The sequence below is a fragment of the Labrus bergylta genome, chromosome 6 (assembly GCF_963930695.1).
Source record: "Labrus bergylta chromosome 6, fLabBer1.1, whole genome shotgun sequence".
Classification (NCBI taxonomy): domain Eukaryota; kingdom Metazoa; phylum Chordata; class Actinopteri; order Labriformes; family Labridae; genus Labrus; species Labrus bergylta.
In genome coordinates, this window is record NC_089200.1 from 26,624,544 (window position 1) to 26,642,817 (window position 18,274).

An 18,274-nucleotide genomic window follows, 5' to 3' on the forward strand; every position below is an offset into this window, starting at 1 on the left:
GCCACCACATTATTCTCCCATTCTGCAGGTACAATTGACATTTCTGCAACACTAAACAGACATCACAGCCAAGACAACAAAACCATGTTTAGACCCAACTGCATTTGAGGGCTTATGTAAGCCACAGGTGGACCCTTAACCAAGCAGCAACCTCGTATTAAAAAAAGAAGCCAATGTGGAAGTGCAAAAAAAAAAAAAGAAGTGCAGTTTCCTCGAGCCCTGGAAGCCCCATGATGCCTCACTTCACCATGCCCATTTTGACAGCAGAATTAAACATATTTACAGCCTGGTATAAAAACAGTCTTGGTCTGAATATCTCATTTCTTAATTGACACACACTTTATGGCGCCATGCATGCATTTCCATAGTTCGAGACATGGCTGATTTGACTGACAGGTGGGTGTGTAGTAGCTGTTCCCAGGAGGCTAAGGCAATACTTTTACTCCACTCTGCCTGTGACTTAGTTGATCAAAAGTTAGGCAGAGACATAATTTCCAATGAGGCGTCTGCCATCCTGTCTTCAAAATCCCTCTTCAGAAAGCGATGGCTGACGTCACTGAGACTACATGTTTTTTACAGTCTATGCTGTCAACCCTCCCTATACCCTGGTCTACAAAAAATCTTGTAGTCCTCCTCCAGGGCACATCAACATGCACTCCCTCTACCAACTTCAAAAGTTTCCACCCATATCGCTGAGTCGCCTCTTAACTACCTCAAAAGAACACGACCAGGGATTTGGTTTAGGCTCTCAGGGTCCTGAAAGTCTGCATCATCCCCAGAAGGGAGTACCGGTTAAGTTAAGGAGTTATGAAAAGGGTCTCCTTTAAACCCAACAATATCCTCAGTTAGTGTCAGCAGTTCTCCCCTGCTGAGCACAGCCTGAGCAAAGCTTGATTTCTCTTACTGAGTCGCCTGACGGCTTGCCAAAACTTTTTTTTGGGCCAACTGAAATGCTGCCACACAGGTTTTCGCTGACAACACCCCTTCTGGCCTTCTGCTACCCATCTGCTGCTTTACAAGACCTCTGGGCCAACCTTGTGTTCTCAGGTTGGCAGCTCCATAGATACATGACCTTTTGACCACAACTTTGTGAAGGTGCCTCCAACATTGTCCCCCACCTGCCCCAGAGTTGTGAGACATTCTTGCTGTCTAGGTATCAGTTTACAAGGCCATACTTCAATCACATACTACAGTTCTATGACTTGAGCAGAATATTCTCTTCTTTCAATCACTGCTTGATAACTGGACGAAATCAAGTGATGAACTACAAATAACTTTCCATAACTCCAACTGCTCCTGTCCTGCTCTGGTTATCTGAGACTTGGATCAACCTAGAAGGAAATCATAAAGAAAGTTCAACACAGAACATGTAGGAAATTTTGTTCTTTAAAAATGCAAAAGTTAGCACCACTGGTGATTGGATCTGTATAATGAAGGCATCAAAATTGGTTGACAAACCTGCCGCTGTACAAAGATCAAATGATTATTTGAAGGGGCTTCTGAGTAATCTGTATCAAAAGGGTTGCTGCCATCTGCACTAACTGGCATTAAAACCTGGTGTAGTAAGGGAAGTGATGCAAATCACTTAGTGAAAATAGCTTTATTATTTATGTCAAGTAAAAAATGAGGAAAGAAAAATTCTTTAGCATATACAAACTGTAACATACAGAAAATATTGATAATCTCCAAACACAACTTTGGAACAAACAGAACTGTCTAAACAGCAAAGTGCAGTGAGTGTAAACGGTAACATCTTTCAATCCAGTCAAGCATAGAAGGAGCTGTGTTTATCAGAGTCTGTGTTAGAAACTTTGGCATAGTCCTTCTTCTTTTTGTTCCACATTGTACTTTACCTTTGTGCAAGAATCCTTCTCTGAAAGAAAGTATGCATACATGCATTTAACATTCACCCTAAATACCTGTGTACCTCATGTTTTATTAAGAATGATGATGAACTGACACATGGTGGTGAGGGTTAATCAAGTGGGGTAACTTAACACGAGAACAAAACAACACTGCACGTTACAGCAAACTAAACAAAGAAGCATTTTAACGTGGCGTTTTATACGGATGTCTGTCGAAGCTTTTCTTACACAGCAGTGGGCTGTACGTTGAGCCAGCAAGATGGGAAAAGGACATTTAAGCACAAAATGTTCCAAACAGATTTTCACAGTGCTTTACTCTGATCATCTCAAGTTGAAGAGTGGATCAGTTCACATTCACCAACTATTTCAAATACAAAGTAGGGGCTGACCCATTTATTATTCCAGGTCTTTCTCCTTAATTAACATTTTATTTTATATTCTCGTAAACAAACGAGGTTGCCATAAAGTTGTCTTCAGTGCCGAAGAAAGCGGCAACAAGTCGAGATTTTCACTGATGAGAGAGGGAAGTGTTGAAAAGATGAAAGGTTGCTTCTGCAGCCCGGTTGCTTTTAATCGAGGTTCAGCTCAAAGTTAGTCATGATGTCCCGCTGCAAAGTCATGTCAATACTAGACATCTAGAAAGAGAAAATAAAAGTTGGTAATCTAACATAGTAGACAAGAAAACAACTATTGGTTGGTCCATTGATAACATGGATGGTGGTACTCACGGCCTCTCGTCTGCGACGTTCTTGTTCTCTTCTGCGGGCCATCTCTCTTTCTACCTGGGACTGTGTGGTTACAGGCTGTGTTTCTTTTGGAGACTTTTGATGCTCCACATCTTTAGGAGAGTCTAGAGAAGCCTCTGTGCAAATGCTCTCAGGTGAATCAGGATCCTCCTTTACAGGTTGTGTGATAATTTCGGCTTTACATGAGCCAGATAGGCTAGAGGGAGAATGTCCGTGTTAGTTGGTTGTCAAGTACTGGTATTTGCAGATAAATACTCCTGTGATGAAGACTCTCATTTTTTTTACAACCAGAATCCTTGTTTGTATGGAAATTTGAGCCTGTACAACCAATATTTTACTCTAAAGTGATCAATGGATTTGCTAACAAACTGTATAAAAGAAGTGATGTAAGCATGATCAAGTCACTCTTTTTTTTGTTGACCATCTTTTTGAAGCATTCAGTTTGGCACATTCACCCATTGTTATTTTTTTTCAGGCCACAGTGACCATACGTTTACAGCATGGTGGATATGCATTATTACCTCTCCAGCGTGGCTTAGACTTTTAAATCACAGATAGTCAAGCCCCAAATCATACCGCGTAATATCCTCAATATTACATTTTTGAGCTATGATATACAAAATAAACATGACTTATTTTTAAAATATTTTAAACGAGTGATCAGGACTATAAACTCATTCAGAAAAAGGTAAAGGAGTTGATAGATGTGAGAAGAGTAGACTCATGTTCTCTTCTGGTTTCTTACTATCTGACTCTTTGTGGAACCAGTAGAGCAGCTTCCTGCTGGCCTTTAGAAACAAAGTATTTTCAACAAACCACAAAGCAAGAAGCTACATCCACTTCTTCAATACTTATATAATGCATGCTCTGAATACCTGTTCTTTTCAGGAGCTTCCCGCTCCTTGTGTCCATCCTCCTGTTTCTTCTTCAGAGCTTTTTCACGTTCTTCCTTTTCTATGACAGCCTTTCGGAACTGCTGGAAGCTCTCTCTAGAAGACTTGATTGCAGTTGAAGTGACCGATTGTCTCACCAGTCTCGCCCAAGACACGGCATTTTTCAGAACTATGTCCTGAACAAAACAAAGGTTTATCTTTAGTCCGTTTAAAGAGGGTTAGGAGAGAATGACACCAACATTGGTAATCTAAAAAGCTGCATGTTTTCATTTTTGACTTTTAAATAGAACCATTGAAGTTGTGAAAGATAATGATTTAATGCCATCTGGTGGATAAAAAAATGTACTACATGATTGAAGTGGTCATGGATAAGTAGATAATAATTTGTTCATAATTGCGTAAGTTGTAATACTCGACTGACCTTTTCCATATCCATATCACCAACCTTTTTGGTTATTTGGGGTTTTTCCTCTTCAGTAGATCTAATTGTTGTGTTGGTGTAATTCAGACCAGTCACCTGATTGTCGGGAAAATCTTCAGAGTATCTGAAATCTGGCATAAAAACACATTGAAATGTTGTGGTAAAATTGTTATTCATTTAAAAAAAGAACGGTGTTGCAGAGTTCAGTAGACTCACTGGATCTGGTCTCATCTTTGGACGGGAGTGGACTATCTCTCAGAGGCGATAGCACCGGGCCATGCTGAAGGATGGGATTAACTTGTTAAAATATTTAGGTCCTTAATGTTAAAAAGCACTGCAGGTAGCAAGCAACTGCACTATCATCCTCATGTACTACACATTGAAATATCCCTGAAATCAAATTATAAAGATATGATTGCATGGGGACACGTTTGTAAGGATAAATTTACTTCATCTCAAAGAGCTTGAATACTTTTCTCATGATTTGCAAAATGCCATTTAACTAACAAACGTTGTTAAACCTTTGAGCTTATTTCGATTCAGATCATCTGAAATAAAATGTGAATTATGCCTGTGTTTATTTTTCTTAATTTACGCAGCCTAACTAATGCACCAAATCTGAAGATTTCTGCTGATACAACAAATGGCCAATGCAGATTTCTGTTGTTTTGCTCTTTAGTACAACAAGAAAAGGCCCTCAAGAGTCCTCTGTAAATGTTAGTTGGTCTTAGATATAATATAACATGTACACAACAACTACAATAGTGTGTCATCATTTGTTTTGTCACAATAGATCAAAAGTGAGGTAGAAAGTAAACATACATTATTACAGGCTTACCTTTGTGATTTTAAAGCAACAATAAGAAGGACTTTGGTTTGGTGCGCTTTGGCACCCACCAAAGGTCACTACCCCTCTTCGAAGTATTTATGTTGACAAGCAGAGGGTGCAAAGCAACCATGTTGACTGACAAGGTTCAGCAACCTTACCGGATTTTACGCAAATATGACTGTAAGCATCTTCAGGCCTGTTGTTTACACATTTTTTGAATGTGGAGAATGTGTTTGTGTATTTAGCTGTTACCATGATATCTATGGGCTGTGGGGAAATGGTTACATTGGAGAGGGTAATTTACTATGCTAGTTGAGATAGGTTTGTAGGGTTCCAATTTTATAAAGCTAACTTAAAGATCGCTGGGGAAAGAGAAAACTTTTTGGTGTCAAATGGATTTATTGATTTATTTGTTTTCAAACCTGAGACATAACTTGGGTTAGTTGTCTTTCAGCAGCCTGTAAAGCTGCTAACCACGAGACAACGATAACACCGAAAATAAGATAAGGATACAGCCTAACCTTAAGTCTCAATCTGTTATGAATAATATCTGCAGAGATGTACACTCTGCTTCTTGCTGTGTCACTCTTTTATTTCTCTTTTTAGCTTCATCCATCACAGTCCTCTTCCCCTTCGTCTCAGCCTTTAAATCAAACAGTACAGAGACAGGCTAACTGCTTCTTTTTTATAATTGAAGGCTGCTGTGTTAACAAGTGCCATAAAGCCAGACACACTTCTAGTGAGATGACCTTGGCCCGCTGCCATAACTACATCCTGCAGCATGCAGGTGATTGGGTTGCACTGAAGACATGAGGAAAGACAACATTCTCCTGTTTGAAAGTTATGGTGCTATCAACTCCACTTTTTAAACTACTATTTTAAATTGGAAAAGTTACACATTGTTGCTTTAATACAAAGTTATGTTTTTTTTTTTTTACACTACAGTTCAGAGCATACAATGTACAAACGAAGTGTGTCAAAAGATATAAAAGTTATCCAAACTGGCTGCGTCTGTGAGGTTTCAGTGACATCAAAAGTACCTCAAATCTGGCAGCTGCCCAGTCCAGCACAACTCCTGGAGATGCCATGGGGGACAGAAGGGCAGACAAATCTGTCAACCCAAAATAAAGCATTTAGTTTAAGACATCATACACATGTGAGAGACAATAGAGGTCCTTTACATCTATACATGACTTGCAAAGAGAGCTAGTGTGAACCAACTCAAGTAGAGAAAAAGTAGCAAGCGATGGAGAGCCTGAGATGAAAAGTCATTGGAGGAGGAAGGTTCATTATATATGTTATTGCTAGATTTATGATGTGCAGCCACCGGCAGTGAGAATGCTGATTAAGCTGATCTGTGAGAACGGGGCGGCAGTATTGATGAGGATATGGTACAAAGGATAGGGAAAGGTTGCTACAGACTGAGAGGAAAATGAATCTAAAATAAAAACATACCGGTATGTGTTAAGGCCAAATCACTGCATGGGTTAAATTCCTTTTCAGCTGAGACAAAGGAGAACTGCATGTGAGCAGTACCTGGAGGTGATAAAGCCAGCTTATCACAGGTCTGCTCTGCATTGAGAAGTGTCTGATGATCTTCTATGGTTTCTGCTGTGGATGACTGCACAGCAGGAGGGGGCTGACAAGTCTCCACGACGGTGTTTGTCATATCTTTTGTCTCCGATATCTGCGTGCTACAGTCAGGGTGAGTCTCCTTCAACTTTGTCTTCTGAAAAGAGTTCTTTCTTTTCTGCTTCTTTGGATTTGGCACTGAGGGACAAGCACATTAATGATTTAGAGTCTACAGAGCCACCTTTTCTTCCTCCCAAAAGCAGTTCACATCAAATGCAAACCACTTCAGCATGTTTTAATATGATACAATGACATTTTGAATACTGCAACACCCTCTACCAGACATCCAATTTAATTTCATTCACGCCAGTTTCTATAAAATATTCATAGCTATACTCTTTCACTTTTGAACTTTTCTACGAATAACTATGGTTTAAACCTCAACTCCTTTCATCTATGCTTAAAGTTCAGTGTTTCCCCTACCATTATGTTAGGGGGGGGCTTCATGTCTGTTCAGGAAAAAAACGATCCCAAATAAAACAAACAAAAGTAAAAAAAAAAAAATGACAGAGCAGTGTCAGTAATACAGCGGCTGTTGTCATAGAAACAGGACGGACGTGCAGCGCTATTCCTCTCAACGCTTCATGTAAGAGCAATGCAACTTTCCCATGCAGCACACATCTATGATACAACTCTTCAAAAAAAAAACAGCAATTATCAGCTTCTTTATCTGGCTTTTGTTGGCAGGTCTCAGTGCCAACTTCAAGTGTAAGCATGATGAAGTAACTTTTGTTGAGCGTAAGCACTATAAATGTCAGAGAAATACTACCTTAACCTTAACTGATTAAAAAAAAGACATTACCTTCTTGTGCTTGGCTTATCAGTACCATTGATTCAAATCAAATTATGAATAAATGATTGTCCCGATGTCATTACATATGTGCTCATCTTTGAAATAAAACACAGTGCAAACACCTGATTAATGTGCAAAAATCTACAATTTAAAGGTGCACTATGTAGTTTTGGTAGAGAAATGTGAAAGTTGGAGAAGTGTACAGATTATGTGGTATATGTTCATAACTCTATACACAAACTGTCCTCAGAGGAAAATCTGGTGCCTGTAACTGTTTGAAGATAAAAGTTATGGTGGGGGGCCCGCAACAGTGAAACAAACTGAGTTCCAGGGACCCTTTTTTTCCTTTGAATAAAGTTTGTGTATTTAGTTCAGAAAATATAGCATAAGATTGTTTCACTTCTCCCACTTTAAAATTTCACTACCAAACCTACATGGTGCACCTTTAACATGTGGTGTGCAACCAAGGTGGATAGGGTTCGGATGGCAGTAGCTTATGTTGTCTTCTTCACCAGGATAGGCGAAAAGGGTAAACAAAAGTAGGTGAGAGAAGAGGGAGACAGGGAAGGCAGCTCACCTGATTCAGAGTCACTGCTATCAGGGGTGCTAAAATCACTACTGCTGCTGCTGGATGACGAGCTGCTGCCTTCACTGAGGTGTGAATGGTGGTTGAGGTCAGGCAGTATGATAACTTTAGCTGCTGAAAAAAGTACATTTTATTTTAAAGTCAATGTCTCACAGTTGTAAGCGTGACTGTGATGACACTGTTGGCAAGTCAGTTCTTACCTACTGGCTTATTTTTCTTGATAAAGATCTGCTCTTTACTGACCACCTGAGATTTGTCAGCCTCCTTTAATTTCCCAGCCTTCATTCCTACTGTGGGTTTTACCTGCTTTTGTTCTGCAGGGTAGAAAAAAGAAAATTACACTCAATAGTCATTGCAAAGAATTGTTTTAAAAACCTTGAACCGTATCAAACTTGATCGAATAAAAACATTTGCTGTAACACTTAAGAGCTGTACATACTGTTAACATTCTTATTGCATTTCCTCAGACATGCTCTAACAAACTTCTGCAGGGCTCTCAGCGTGGAAGGTTTGAGGAGTTCAAAGTCAACCTCAATTTCCTCAAGAGTGGAGTCTCGCAGACACGACTCCCTGGCATGAATGATTTTCACCAACTTGCCCAGCTTGTCACCGGGCAGCTTGTCGATGTCTTGTTTCAACTGCTTCTTCTCCTGGTAAGTCACTGGTTTTGATGAGACCTCGTTCTCACATTTTGAGTGTACTCCATGGATATTGTGCCTGTTAGCAAGCCTGTACATACATACAATATTCCAATATTAGCCATAGGGTCAATAAGCCATGTTATAACCACAGAAGGGAAATACTTACATAATTGAGCTCTTGAGGTTGGCCATTTTTTCAACCATAGATTTGTATCTGCTGGATTTGTGCTTCAGTCTTGCGATGTACTTTTCTTTGGATCTTTTATCCTTTTTCAACTTGTCTTTCTTCTTTGGTTTCAGCTGGGGCTCTTGGCTGAGTCTCTTTAGCTGGTCACTCACAGCTTTCAACTGAGGAGCCAGCCATTAATGATACAGTTAGGTAAAATGCACTGAAGTGATTAACTTCTCAAAAGCCATGTGCACTTTTACTGGCATGTATATACCAACCCCGTCCTCTAGATTGGCCAGCTGCATGGCCACCTCTTCTGACGACCTCTCCTCCCCTGAGGAGCTTTCACTTTCAGAACTTGCTGACGTCAACAGATTTCCAACTCTGTCTATGTTTACCATTTCAACCCGGTGAGGTAAGGAACAACCCTCTAGTTCTTCGGGAACTTTCAGATATCGGGCCTCAAAAACTTCCTGTTGACACAAACAAAGACCTTTCATGTTATCATTCATGTCATGTCTGCACCTTATTTTTATTTTTTATATGTAAATACATGCTGCTGTTTTTATCCTGCACTACAACGGGCCAAATGCAACAAAATTTCGTTCTTATCTGCACTGTAAAGTACAAGTTTGAATGACAATAAAGAAAGTCTAAGTCTAAGTCTAAAATTGTTCCTGTTGCAACATGGCTAGCAACACTGAACAGTTCTTACAGTATGAACATATAACTTCATACAACTGCCTGTTGAAGTGTCACTTGTCAATAAAAGCCTTTAAACGGGAGCTCCTCAGTGTGCAGATCTTATTTGCTTCTTTCTACCTAATGTGTGTAATGAGACATCTTTTACTAGATATTGGACAAACAGACTTTCTAAGATTTGAATTTTTGCAGTAGAAGTATTACAAAGGGCTGTCATCTGATTCATGTCATCTGTCTTTCCTGCTCCTTCTGATAAGATGTCCAGACTCTACACACATGAATAATGTACTTACAGTGGGTAAAAATCCTGCTGCAATGAATGTCAATCATCTGATCATATTTCAAGATGTTGACCTACTAATGGATTTTTACTTTGATCATTCCGTGAAAAGGTATTCTTGTTGTGTATTAAGGTGAGCCACCTTGATTTGCACCAAATAGCTGTGAAAAACTTGGTTTTGTCAACGTAACCTCCATTATTCTCAACTTACAGTGAAAGAAATTGTGCAAAACCTGAATTTGGCATATTTGGTATGAAATTGCTGTGGGAATTTTAACAAAACCGATTATAACCACGGGAGATTTACACGGTTTAGGATCATAGACAACTTCTGCTATCATATCACTACTAGAGATCCCCAGGTATTAGTAGTCCAAAGTGGATAGAGCTGTTTTAAAACAAATTAACAGGTTATAAGGCCTGATGGAAACAAATGTATTCTGGTGAGAAACAGTAAATACAAAGATGCATTTGTTTACCACAAAAAGCATGGTTCATTTGAGTATGGCTATATAAGTTAGATATAAAACATTGTTAAAGATGTATACCTGCAGTTTTCTTGCCATGTAGACCACCCCATGTGCAGGTGGATTATATTTATAACAGTTGGAGAACATCAGCCGAACATCAGCAGCAAATTCCTTTGCGTTTCCATACTCTCGCTGATCCATCTTTTTCTGAGGAAATGAAACTGTGATACACGACTTACAGTATACTGGTATTTATGTTACGTACATTCTGAGTAATCAGCCTCTTACCTTGATGGTAGCAAGGTCCATAGGCTGTTTAATAATATCATGGTAGTCATGCAAGCCCAAAGCAACTGCATCGACCGGGGTGTAAAATGGCCATGCATGCATCGAGTGTCTCTTCGAGAGCAGCTCCTTCAGAATTTCATTGCAGCACCTGAGCTGCTCCGACAGTCTGACCTTGACCTCAGAGGATGGCAAGTCTTTCTTCGGAGGTTTGATGGGCCTTCCACTGCCCCGCCTGGAGAGTAATGTACAAGGTGCTGAATGATCCTCAGTGGGGAAAAGCTCACTGTTGATGACTCCTGAGGTGGTGGCGGCTGTCGGCTCTGCTTTCCTCTTAAAACCTTTTTTGATCTAAAAAAAAAAACAACAACAACATAAATGGTTGAAAACAATGTCAATACAAAAATTAAATTACTGGTGTGACAAAGCAGGGCAGTCTTTGATTTACAGTCATATACTCATAGAAAAGCTCCTAAAATGGCAAACAATGCATCAGTTTCAAGGCAATACATGTATGGTACTGAATGATATGTATATTCATCCAAGATGACATATCAGCATATTTTCACACGCTTAAACAAAACCGATGTTTAAATCTTTTTATAATTTGTATCTTGCTAAACTATAAAAAAGTAGTTTGACATGTATTCTTAATATTCAAGTTTGTTGTTTACTGGCAAACAGGAACATTATTGGAAGACTCATTCAGCAGTTAATATATTTCCATTTCACATCCAATTAAACTTGATCAACTGTATGTCCCTTACACACACGATCCACAAGCTGATCTCAGCAGTTACACTCTACTGTGAATGATGGTCAGCATTCACTAATCCTTCCTTGAGTTTCCTGCCTTTAAAAGGAATACATCAATATGCAAAACCAAACGCAAGTTTTGTGGGAACATTTAAGACAGGGAACTCCAGGACTAAAAGTCAATTTAAATACAATAAAATGATACCAAACCAATGAAATACTTACTGATGCATCAATGTGTGCAGAGAGCTTAATGGGTTGGAGAAATGCAGGCACATCAGGAGGAATGACTGTAACAGTCTGCTGGAGGACAACTTCTGAAACAATGGATCTCTGCTTGATTTCACCTGCATGACAGTAGATAGTTAATGCATGCACAGGAGTCAGGTACCCACTCAAATGAGAAAATTAGGAAGTACAATTACTGCCTAGATTACATTATATGTGATTGTATTTGGAACATTGAATAGCCCTAATCAATTATATCTGCAACAAGCATGTATAAGCAAAAAACAACTATTTTACCCAGTTTAAAAGGTCAAATGTATATGATATCTAGTTAATCAAATCATAAAATTATCTTACTATATCATCAGACATTAAGGAAACATGCTTTGTTGAAATGCTGGCTTCTCTGACAACAATGCAGCAGCCAGTATGGCCTCCTTAGTTTCCCCCCGACTCGGCTGTTTTGCCCCTCGCCCCACGGTTTGCCAGGCAAACGGCAAGAACAACAGGTGTTGCAGCGTATCAAGCAAATGGTTCAGGATAAGTGATTCGACCCTAAGAAGCCTAAAAAGTGTGACGTTTCTAATAAGCTCCACGAGCAGAAATTTGGTCATTCTAGGATAAATATTGGCGATGCTTTCGAAAAATGGAGAGGTTAGACCGCAGAAAGGTTTACAGACTCATGCAGTGTCCCCGACATGGTAACCTGCGAGTGCCTCGACTCTAGAGAGGAGGGGGCGGGGTGAGACAGCTCTCTCCACGGTTTTGAATTTGGACTGCAGTACCCACTTTAAACATTACGCATCAGAGTTACATACAGTATTGCTCCTTTAAAGTATAAACTAACAACTTTATATTCAAGTCTAAAATATGCAGAATAAAAGTACATCTTTAGGACCTGCATTCATCTTTCTCCCTTTGACTGGTTCCTTTGAGGTTATTGTGGTGACTTCACACTCTTCATTTGGCATCTTGGAAACTTTCTGCAGAAAAAGCTTCTCTAGGGACTGTGCCATAAAAACAATGTCATCTTCAGGCTGTGGAGAGAAACAGCATGTTATCATGAGTGACTTAAGAGCTTAATGTTGCAAACACTCTCAACAATCATTTTGAGAATCTTTAGCACTCTTAAAGAGAAACACAGGTAGCTATTAAATGGGTGTACTTGATAGATGTATTGCATTGCACTCCTCTCTCTTCAGTGTCACATAAACATTGTAGTTATATGAACATCTGTAATATAACATAGCAAAAGTATCCTACCTTGTTGTAAACATAGCAGTTGGTGAACATGGTGTTAAAGTCTTTTATACAGTCGAGTCCTTGCCAGTAATAATTGTTTTGAAGACGTTTCTTAATTGTGCTCAGGTCCATAGGGTTTTTAATAATTGTATAATAATCCTGAAAGACAACCAAGACATTTTCATGAATACACACGGGTCCATTCTTCCCAGTTATCAGTCCATGGGAAGACAATTTAGAGTCTGAACACTTTACACTTAAGATTTAGAGCTAGAAAAAGAACTCGCGATAGATTTATCAGCACAAACACATCTTTGAATTGGGATGAGAAATTACATTTTTATTACTTACTGGAAGACGTAGTGCCACTGCATCAACTGGCTGGCGAAAGGGCCATGAAAATTGATGCCTCAATAAAGCTTTTATGACCACCTTCTCCAGATACTGCAGCTGATTGGTTATGCGTCCAGGCATCTTTGAATTTATGACCTCCGGTGGAGGGGGATTTCCACTCACAGTGGGACAGATTTTAGCATCGGACATTGTGTTGTCCAAAGGCCATGAAGGGAGAAGGCAGTAGTCTTTACTTCAACTTGTCACAAATCGTCACACGTTTCCTAAACAAGATTTGAAGAGTAGGTTCAGTGCTTCAGTAATATTTATGTATATTTAGGCTGAAAGTACAAACATAGTTGAATTCAGTCAGAGTTGCTTCTTGTACGTAGCACATTACAGCAAATTCTACCTTTATGCCTTACATCTAAAGTCTTCAAACCATTATATTACCCAAAGTTAAGTCCATCATTTGGATGGGCTTGATGACGTGGTAGCTGTAGCCTTGCTAACCTTAGGGCAGAAATATAGAGTAGTCTACTACTCTCTCCGGAGAGCTCACTTGTTTTTTTAATTCCAAACTCTATCTCATTTTCTACCTTGTAATCTCAAAACACACCTGATCTCAGAGCTCCCAAAAGCTTAAAAGCTTGTTTTACTTCTACAGTGCTTCCAAACACCAACATCAAGCAATTAAAAGGTAACATCTATTCCTTTAAAAGTATAAATGCTAGTTTTAATGTGCAGATCAACCATATTCCTGTCCTGAAGTTTAACCTACAAACTTGTGTAAGCAAAGTCTGTATCTTTTAAATCAATCCCTTAGGGGAGGTGAAAGGATGCTATCTGATCTGACCTGCAGAGTAAGTATTGTTCATTTATTCATGTCCCTCTCGTAGAGAGACAATTACTTTTCTTTGGTCTTTGAATGTCTGAAAAGCCCCAACAATTCCCAACTTTTTTGAGGAATAAAATTTAAAAAAATAGCTGATTTATACTTTTAAGCATACAGAAGACCTTAACGGACATGCAGCCATAGATTTTATTTAATAAATGTTCCTATCATAACAAGCGATTTCCAATTGTTTTTCACGATCTCAACTTAAGAAATAACAAAGCTGGTTTTCTCTGGATGCTAAAGAGTTATTTTGTTACCTTGAGAGGCCAAGGCTTGTTTTCGCATAGTAACAGGATAATTTTATAGAAAGCAAAACAATAGGCTGGTCACTGTGATAGGCCAGACCACGACATGCTATGCTGCCATAGGCCTCACCAATGAGATAAGTTATGCTTATTTATATTTGTTTTGTGCTTTTGCAACTCTGGGGCTATGGGAGAGATAAGTGGAAATACTAAGAGAACAATAAGAAACTATATCATGGGAAAACAGAGTAAATAAAATGTATGGATTCATGTCTGTTTACAAGTGTATGCAGGTCTACAAGAAGTTGGGCTTCAGTGTTTTTTTATCCATCCCCAAGTAAGCTAAAGCCATATGTTTTGTTGAATGTAAATGCTAGTCAAATTGAAAACATACACAGAATCAAATTCTCAAGAGACATCTTTCCTGCTTTGAAAGGACAACATCACCCCCTACAGTATCAATGAGAAATGTAAGGGCATTATCTTTGTTTTAACTTATTGTTTCATTAAATGGGGAAGTAATAAAGGGTCTGTTCTATAACATAAAATTAACTCTCTCCAGATGAGAGAAAATTCTCTGAAAAGGTGTGTTTAAGATTATTGTGCATTAAGTGGTATGTTGTCAAAAAAAAAAAACTTAGATTAGGATGCAACATTGTTTAGTGAATTTAGGTGAAGTGCTTTTAGGTGGAAAAGTGAATACCTGTGAATTATCTCTCTCAACCTGCAAACTGAAAACATGTTCTCATCCAACCAAATATTATCTTTTTACACTCAACCCAAATAAATCTACTTTGTTAGTAATGTTTCAAATTTTTATTGATTTTTTTATAAAGACAGATAAAAACAGTTCTTCACATGTTTATGTGTTGGGTGCAGGGAGGTGCAAGGGACTTTCATCTACCCAAACTTCAGGGACCAAATGTCGTGTCCCGAATTCAGGGTCAAGCGTATTTTGACATTCAGAATGATTTCGGAAAAAAGCACAATTATCAAAATGAACACAGTCAAGCTGAATCAGTTGATCAAGTAGCAGATAAACAAAATACTAATCAAATGCAACAAATGTGAAGGACTTTTTTTTCACCTCAAATGTTTCAGTGTTTTCAGTTTTTTTTTTTGCCTTAATGTAAACCTTCGAGTGACCTGACAAAACAATTGGTTGGCAGTACGTGATCATTCGGGGGAACTGACCTTTGTGAATTACATCATTTTAAAATATATGAAGGACTCAGTTTCAGAAAACTGAGATCAGTGTCTTTTCACATATTATAGCATTGGCAATGAGGCAAATGTATCCTGCTTAGTGTAAAGTGAAAAGGTCAGCAGATTGGTTATGAAACATGATTAAATGTTAAGGTTAAAATAATGAAAACTTTTCTTCCAGTTGTCTTGAAGCTAACAGCAAACACTGAACCCTGAGCTGATCAAAAACAAAAGTAAAACTCATTATAAGTCATGACACCACAAACAGATGGGTGTCAGCACAAGACGAATGAAATGAAAAATAGTATTCAAATACAAAGTACGATGTCAGAGATTAAAAGATGATATATCCTTGCTTCCAATAAACAATCAAGCTCTGACAATAACCATTTCTCTACATTTCTATTTCACTAAAGCTATGAAACGCGCCAAGAGTAGACATATGGCTGGCTGCATGCATGCATGCTGGCTGGCTGCATGCATGCATGCTGGCTGGCTGCATGCATGCATGCTGGCTGGCTGCATGCATGCATGCTGGCTGGCTGCATGCATGCATGCTGGCTGGCTGCATGCATGCATGCTGGCTGGCTGCATGCATGCATGCTGGCTGGCTGCATGCATGCATGCTGGCTGGCTGCATGCATGCATGCTGGCTGGCTGCATGCATGCATGCATGCAGGCTGGCTGGCTGGCTGGCTGCATGCATGCTGGCTGGCTGCATGCATTCATGCTGGCTGGCTGGCTGCATGCTGCACTGTTGACAGGACTCCAACACGTGAAGCCTCCACCACGCCCCCCGGTTAGTCGAGCTATCCGCGCTAACCGACTTCAAATGAGACGGAACATGTGTCAGGGACGAGAGGGCGATGGAGCTTATTGCCAGAGTTTTAGCTGTGACATATCAGTTTTTTTAAAAATCCGTCTGACAAGGTTAAAAGGACGATATCTTATCCTGCCTCGTAGTCACGTTTGCATTCAGCAATTTAGAAAAACGCTGACTCGTTGCTAAGGACGACTTTAGCATTTTGTGTTAACATTAGCATGTTAGCATGTTAACAACTAACTAACAGATGGCGTTGCAGCATTACACGTTTTCATAATTTTACAACTTGCTTTGCCATCACCGAAACAAGTGCAACACAGCTTACACCTTTACTCAACTTTACCTCCACGCTTGCAGGACACGCTGGCACACAACAACCTTAAAGCTAAGCTAGCTTTGGCTACATGTAGCTGTTTCGTTGTGCAGTCAAAGTTAAGAGCTTCTTCGGTCTCTTCTGTGAGCTTTCAAGAATATCAAACGACCAACATTGATCTGATTTGACAGTTTTTAAACACTGTGTGTGCTTTTGTAAGCAGTAAGTCACCGTGCTAGCGTTACCTTGTGGGCTCCTCTTCAACTCTTCAGTGGCAGGACGTTTCCACGGCAACCGCCTGATTTATACCTCACTGCACGAGCCCCTGGAAGTGATTGGTCAAAACTCTACCTGCACGTGTCAGGAAGCATTGGGGTTTGAAACTACTTAGTTCATGCACAAAGTAATTACATCTCCTGTGTCTCCTGCAAAGCTGTAGCTACCTGGGAATTTAAAGCACGAGAAAAGGACACTTGAGTGGCCTTGTTCCGTGCAACTTGTAGTTCGATGTCATGGTAGGATCCTGGTTAAGGACTGCTTTGTGTAAAGTCACCAACCACACACAGTTACTGTCACTCAGTGAGGCTCTCTGACTGCCAGTGAAGAGGCTGTGTGTCTTCATTGGATCGACAGGAACGGAGAACTGGGGATGTGGGCGGAGCGATGAGTTCAAGTTTTGAGCCAGAAGCGGAAAACTTGCTTTCAAGGAACACGCCAAGGCTACAACTCAAAGGCTACAAAGGAAAAAAAATATTATGAGACAGACTTTCACATCAGACATGAGGCAGGATATACTCTTTAAAAAAAAAAAAAAAAAAAAAACTACACGGGTTTGTCTTATAAAATGGAAAGCGTTGGTGTAGCCTATTTAAAATTGAGAGTCTTTAGACTTTACGAGGTACCGCGAACTCGACATACAGTTACTTCCTGTGAACTGGAAGTTAGTCAAAATCTTGAACAAGTCAGCCTGGGTTTCAATTAAGTCATTTCTTTTGAAGTCATAAAATGTACCTAGCTATAGAACATCATTTTAAAAAGTATTTAAGACATATATTGTTATTAATTGTATTTTTTGTATTGAATGTCCTGAAACTGATGTTTATTGATTTCAGTATTGCCTAACTGTGAAGAAGTTCTGCAAAAATGATGTGATTTCATTCATGATAAAATGGATAAACCTTGTGTTTTATTTTGGAATAATTTATTGTTCAGTTGCTTGAAAAATAGTACACAGAAAAACATGTGTGTGTATAATGGCACACATCTAAATTCACAGGTAAAATAAACATGCTTAATTGCATTCAGTAACGAGTACAAACGATACATTTCCTCATTTCATTCATCTGAAAAACAGAAAGCACTTAAAACTGTTGCAGCTTGTAGTATGTTAAAATTTGTACTTTGAACCCCCTCTTCCCAGTGTAAACTCTGGTGTTTTTTCTCCTCTTTTTTCTTTTTGTTTATCAGAGTCATTTGATATACACCATAAAACTTCAAATAAAATTCTTTAAACAACTGAAGACACAGTGCAGCAGATTGGCAGAGATGGGCTGTCTTACACAGCAAGATCTAATTGGTGTTTTGTCACTTAACTTATTTTTCAATGACCTTTCTGGTGTTAATTTCCAATTGTATAGTCTTTCCGTCTTTGCTGCATGTGCACAAATTATATTTTTTCAACAATTAAAGGCCCGCCTCGTATTAGGACCTGTCCCAAATAAAAGCGCAGTCATTTTATAGATTGATGTAAATAAAGGCCTGGGCTATTAACTGAAATTTTACCCTTTTTTTAGCCATGTGCATTTCTAAGATACTGTTTTTCATACAGATCAATTGTAGATGCTATGTTGGCTTTTTATTCCTTTATTGGAGAAACAGGACAATGGAGAGAGAGAGAGAGATTGGGGTAATGCCATGC

The 18,274-nt window shown here is 39.2% G+C and overlaps 1 protein-coding gene across 7 annotated transcripts; it reads right to left on the reverse strand.

The window, feature by feature from the left end:
* Positions 1 to 1,581: 1,581 nt before the first annotated feature.
* brdt (bromodomain, testis-specific) lies at positions 1,582 to 17,937 on the reverse strand. Of its 7 annotated transcripts, XM_020632994.3 has the most exons (20): positions 16,800 to 17,873; positions 16,602 to 16,707; positions 12,890 to 13,155; positions 12,560 to 12,697; positions 12,195 to 12,333; positions 11,294 to 11,415; positions 10,316 to 10,663; positions 10,106 to 10,234; positions 8,854 to 9,048; positions 8,573 to 8,754; positions 8,205 to 8,494; positions 7,966 to 8,079; positions 7,757 to 7,879; positions 6,210 to 6,524; positions 5,795 to 5,865; positions 4,142 to 4,205; positions 3,926 to 4,056; positions 3,487 to 3,680; positions 2,594 to 2,807; positions 1,582 to 2,500 (listed from the first exon to the last, which is right to left on the reverse strand). In XM_020632994.3, the coding sequence occupies exons 3-20, from the start codon at positions 13,079 to 13,081 to the stop codon at positions 2,435 to 2,437; spliced, it is 3,027 nt and encodes a 1,008-aa protein (XP_020488650.2). In that variant the 5' UTR covers positions 13,082 to 13,155; positions 16,602 to 16,707; positions 16,800 to 17,873; the 3' UTR covers positions 1,582 to 2,434. The 7 variants fall into 7 exon arrangements, with proteins under 7 accessions (XP_020488650.2, XP_020488660.2, XP_020488686.2 ...); XM_020633004.3 differs by having other exon boundaries at positions 7,757 to 7,876; positions 16,602 to 17,876; XM_020633030.3 differs by having other exon boundaries at positions 3,950 to 4,056; positions 6,291 to 6,524; positions 7,757 to 7,876; positions 16,602 to 17,875.
* Between the last annotated feature and the right edge of the window lie 337 nt (positions 17,938 to 18,274).

What these genes read in the sequence shown, in the direction of transcription:
- brdt (XM_020632994.3), bottom strand. Translation starts at nt 13,081, where the DNA reads ATGTCCGATGCTAAAATCTGTCCCACTGTGAGTGGAAATCCCCCTCCA. An exon ending in CAGTGGCACTACGTCTTCCA is followed by an intron (nt 12,698 to 12,889) that starts GTAAGTAATAAA and finishes GTTGTCTTTCAG; the next exon opens with GATTATTATACAATTATTAA. An exon ending in GTGATATGGATATGGAAAAG is followed by an intron (nt 3,681 to 3,925) that starts GTCAGTCGAGTA and finishes TGTTTTGTTCAG; the next exon opens with GACATAGTTCTGAAAAATGC.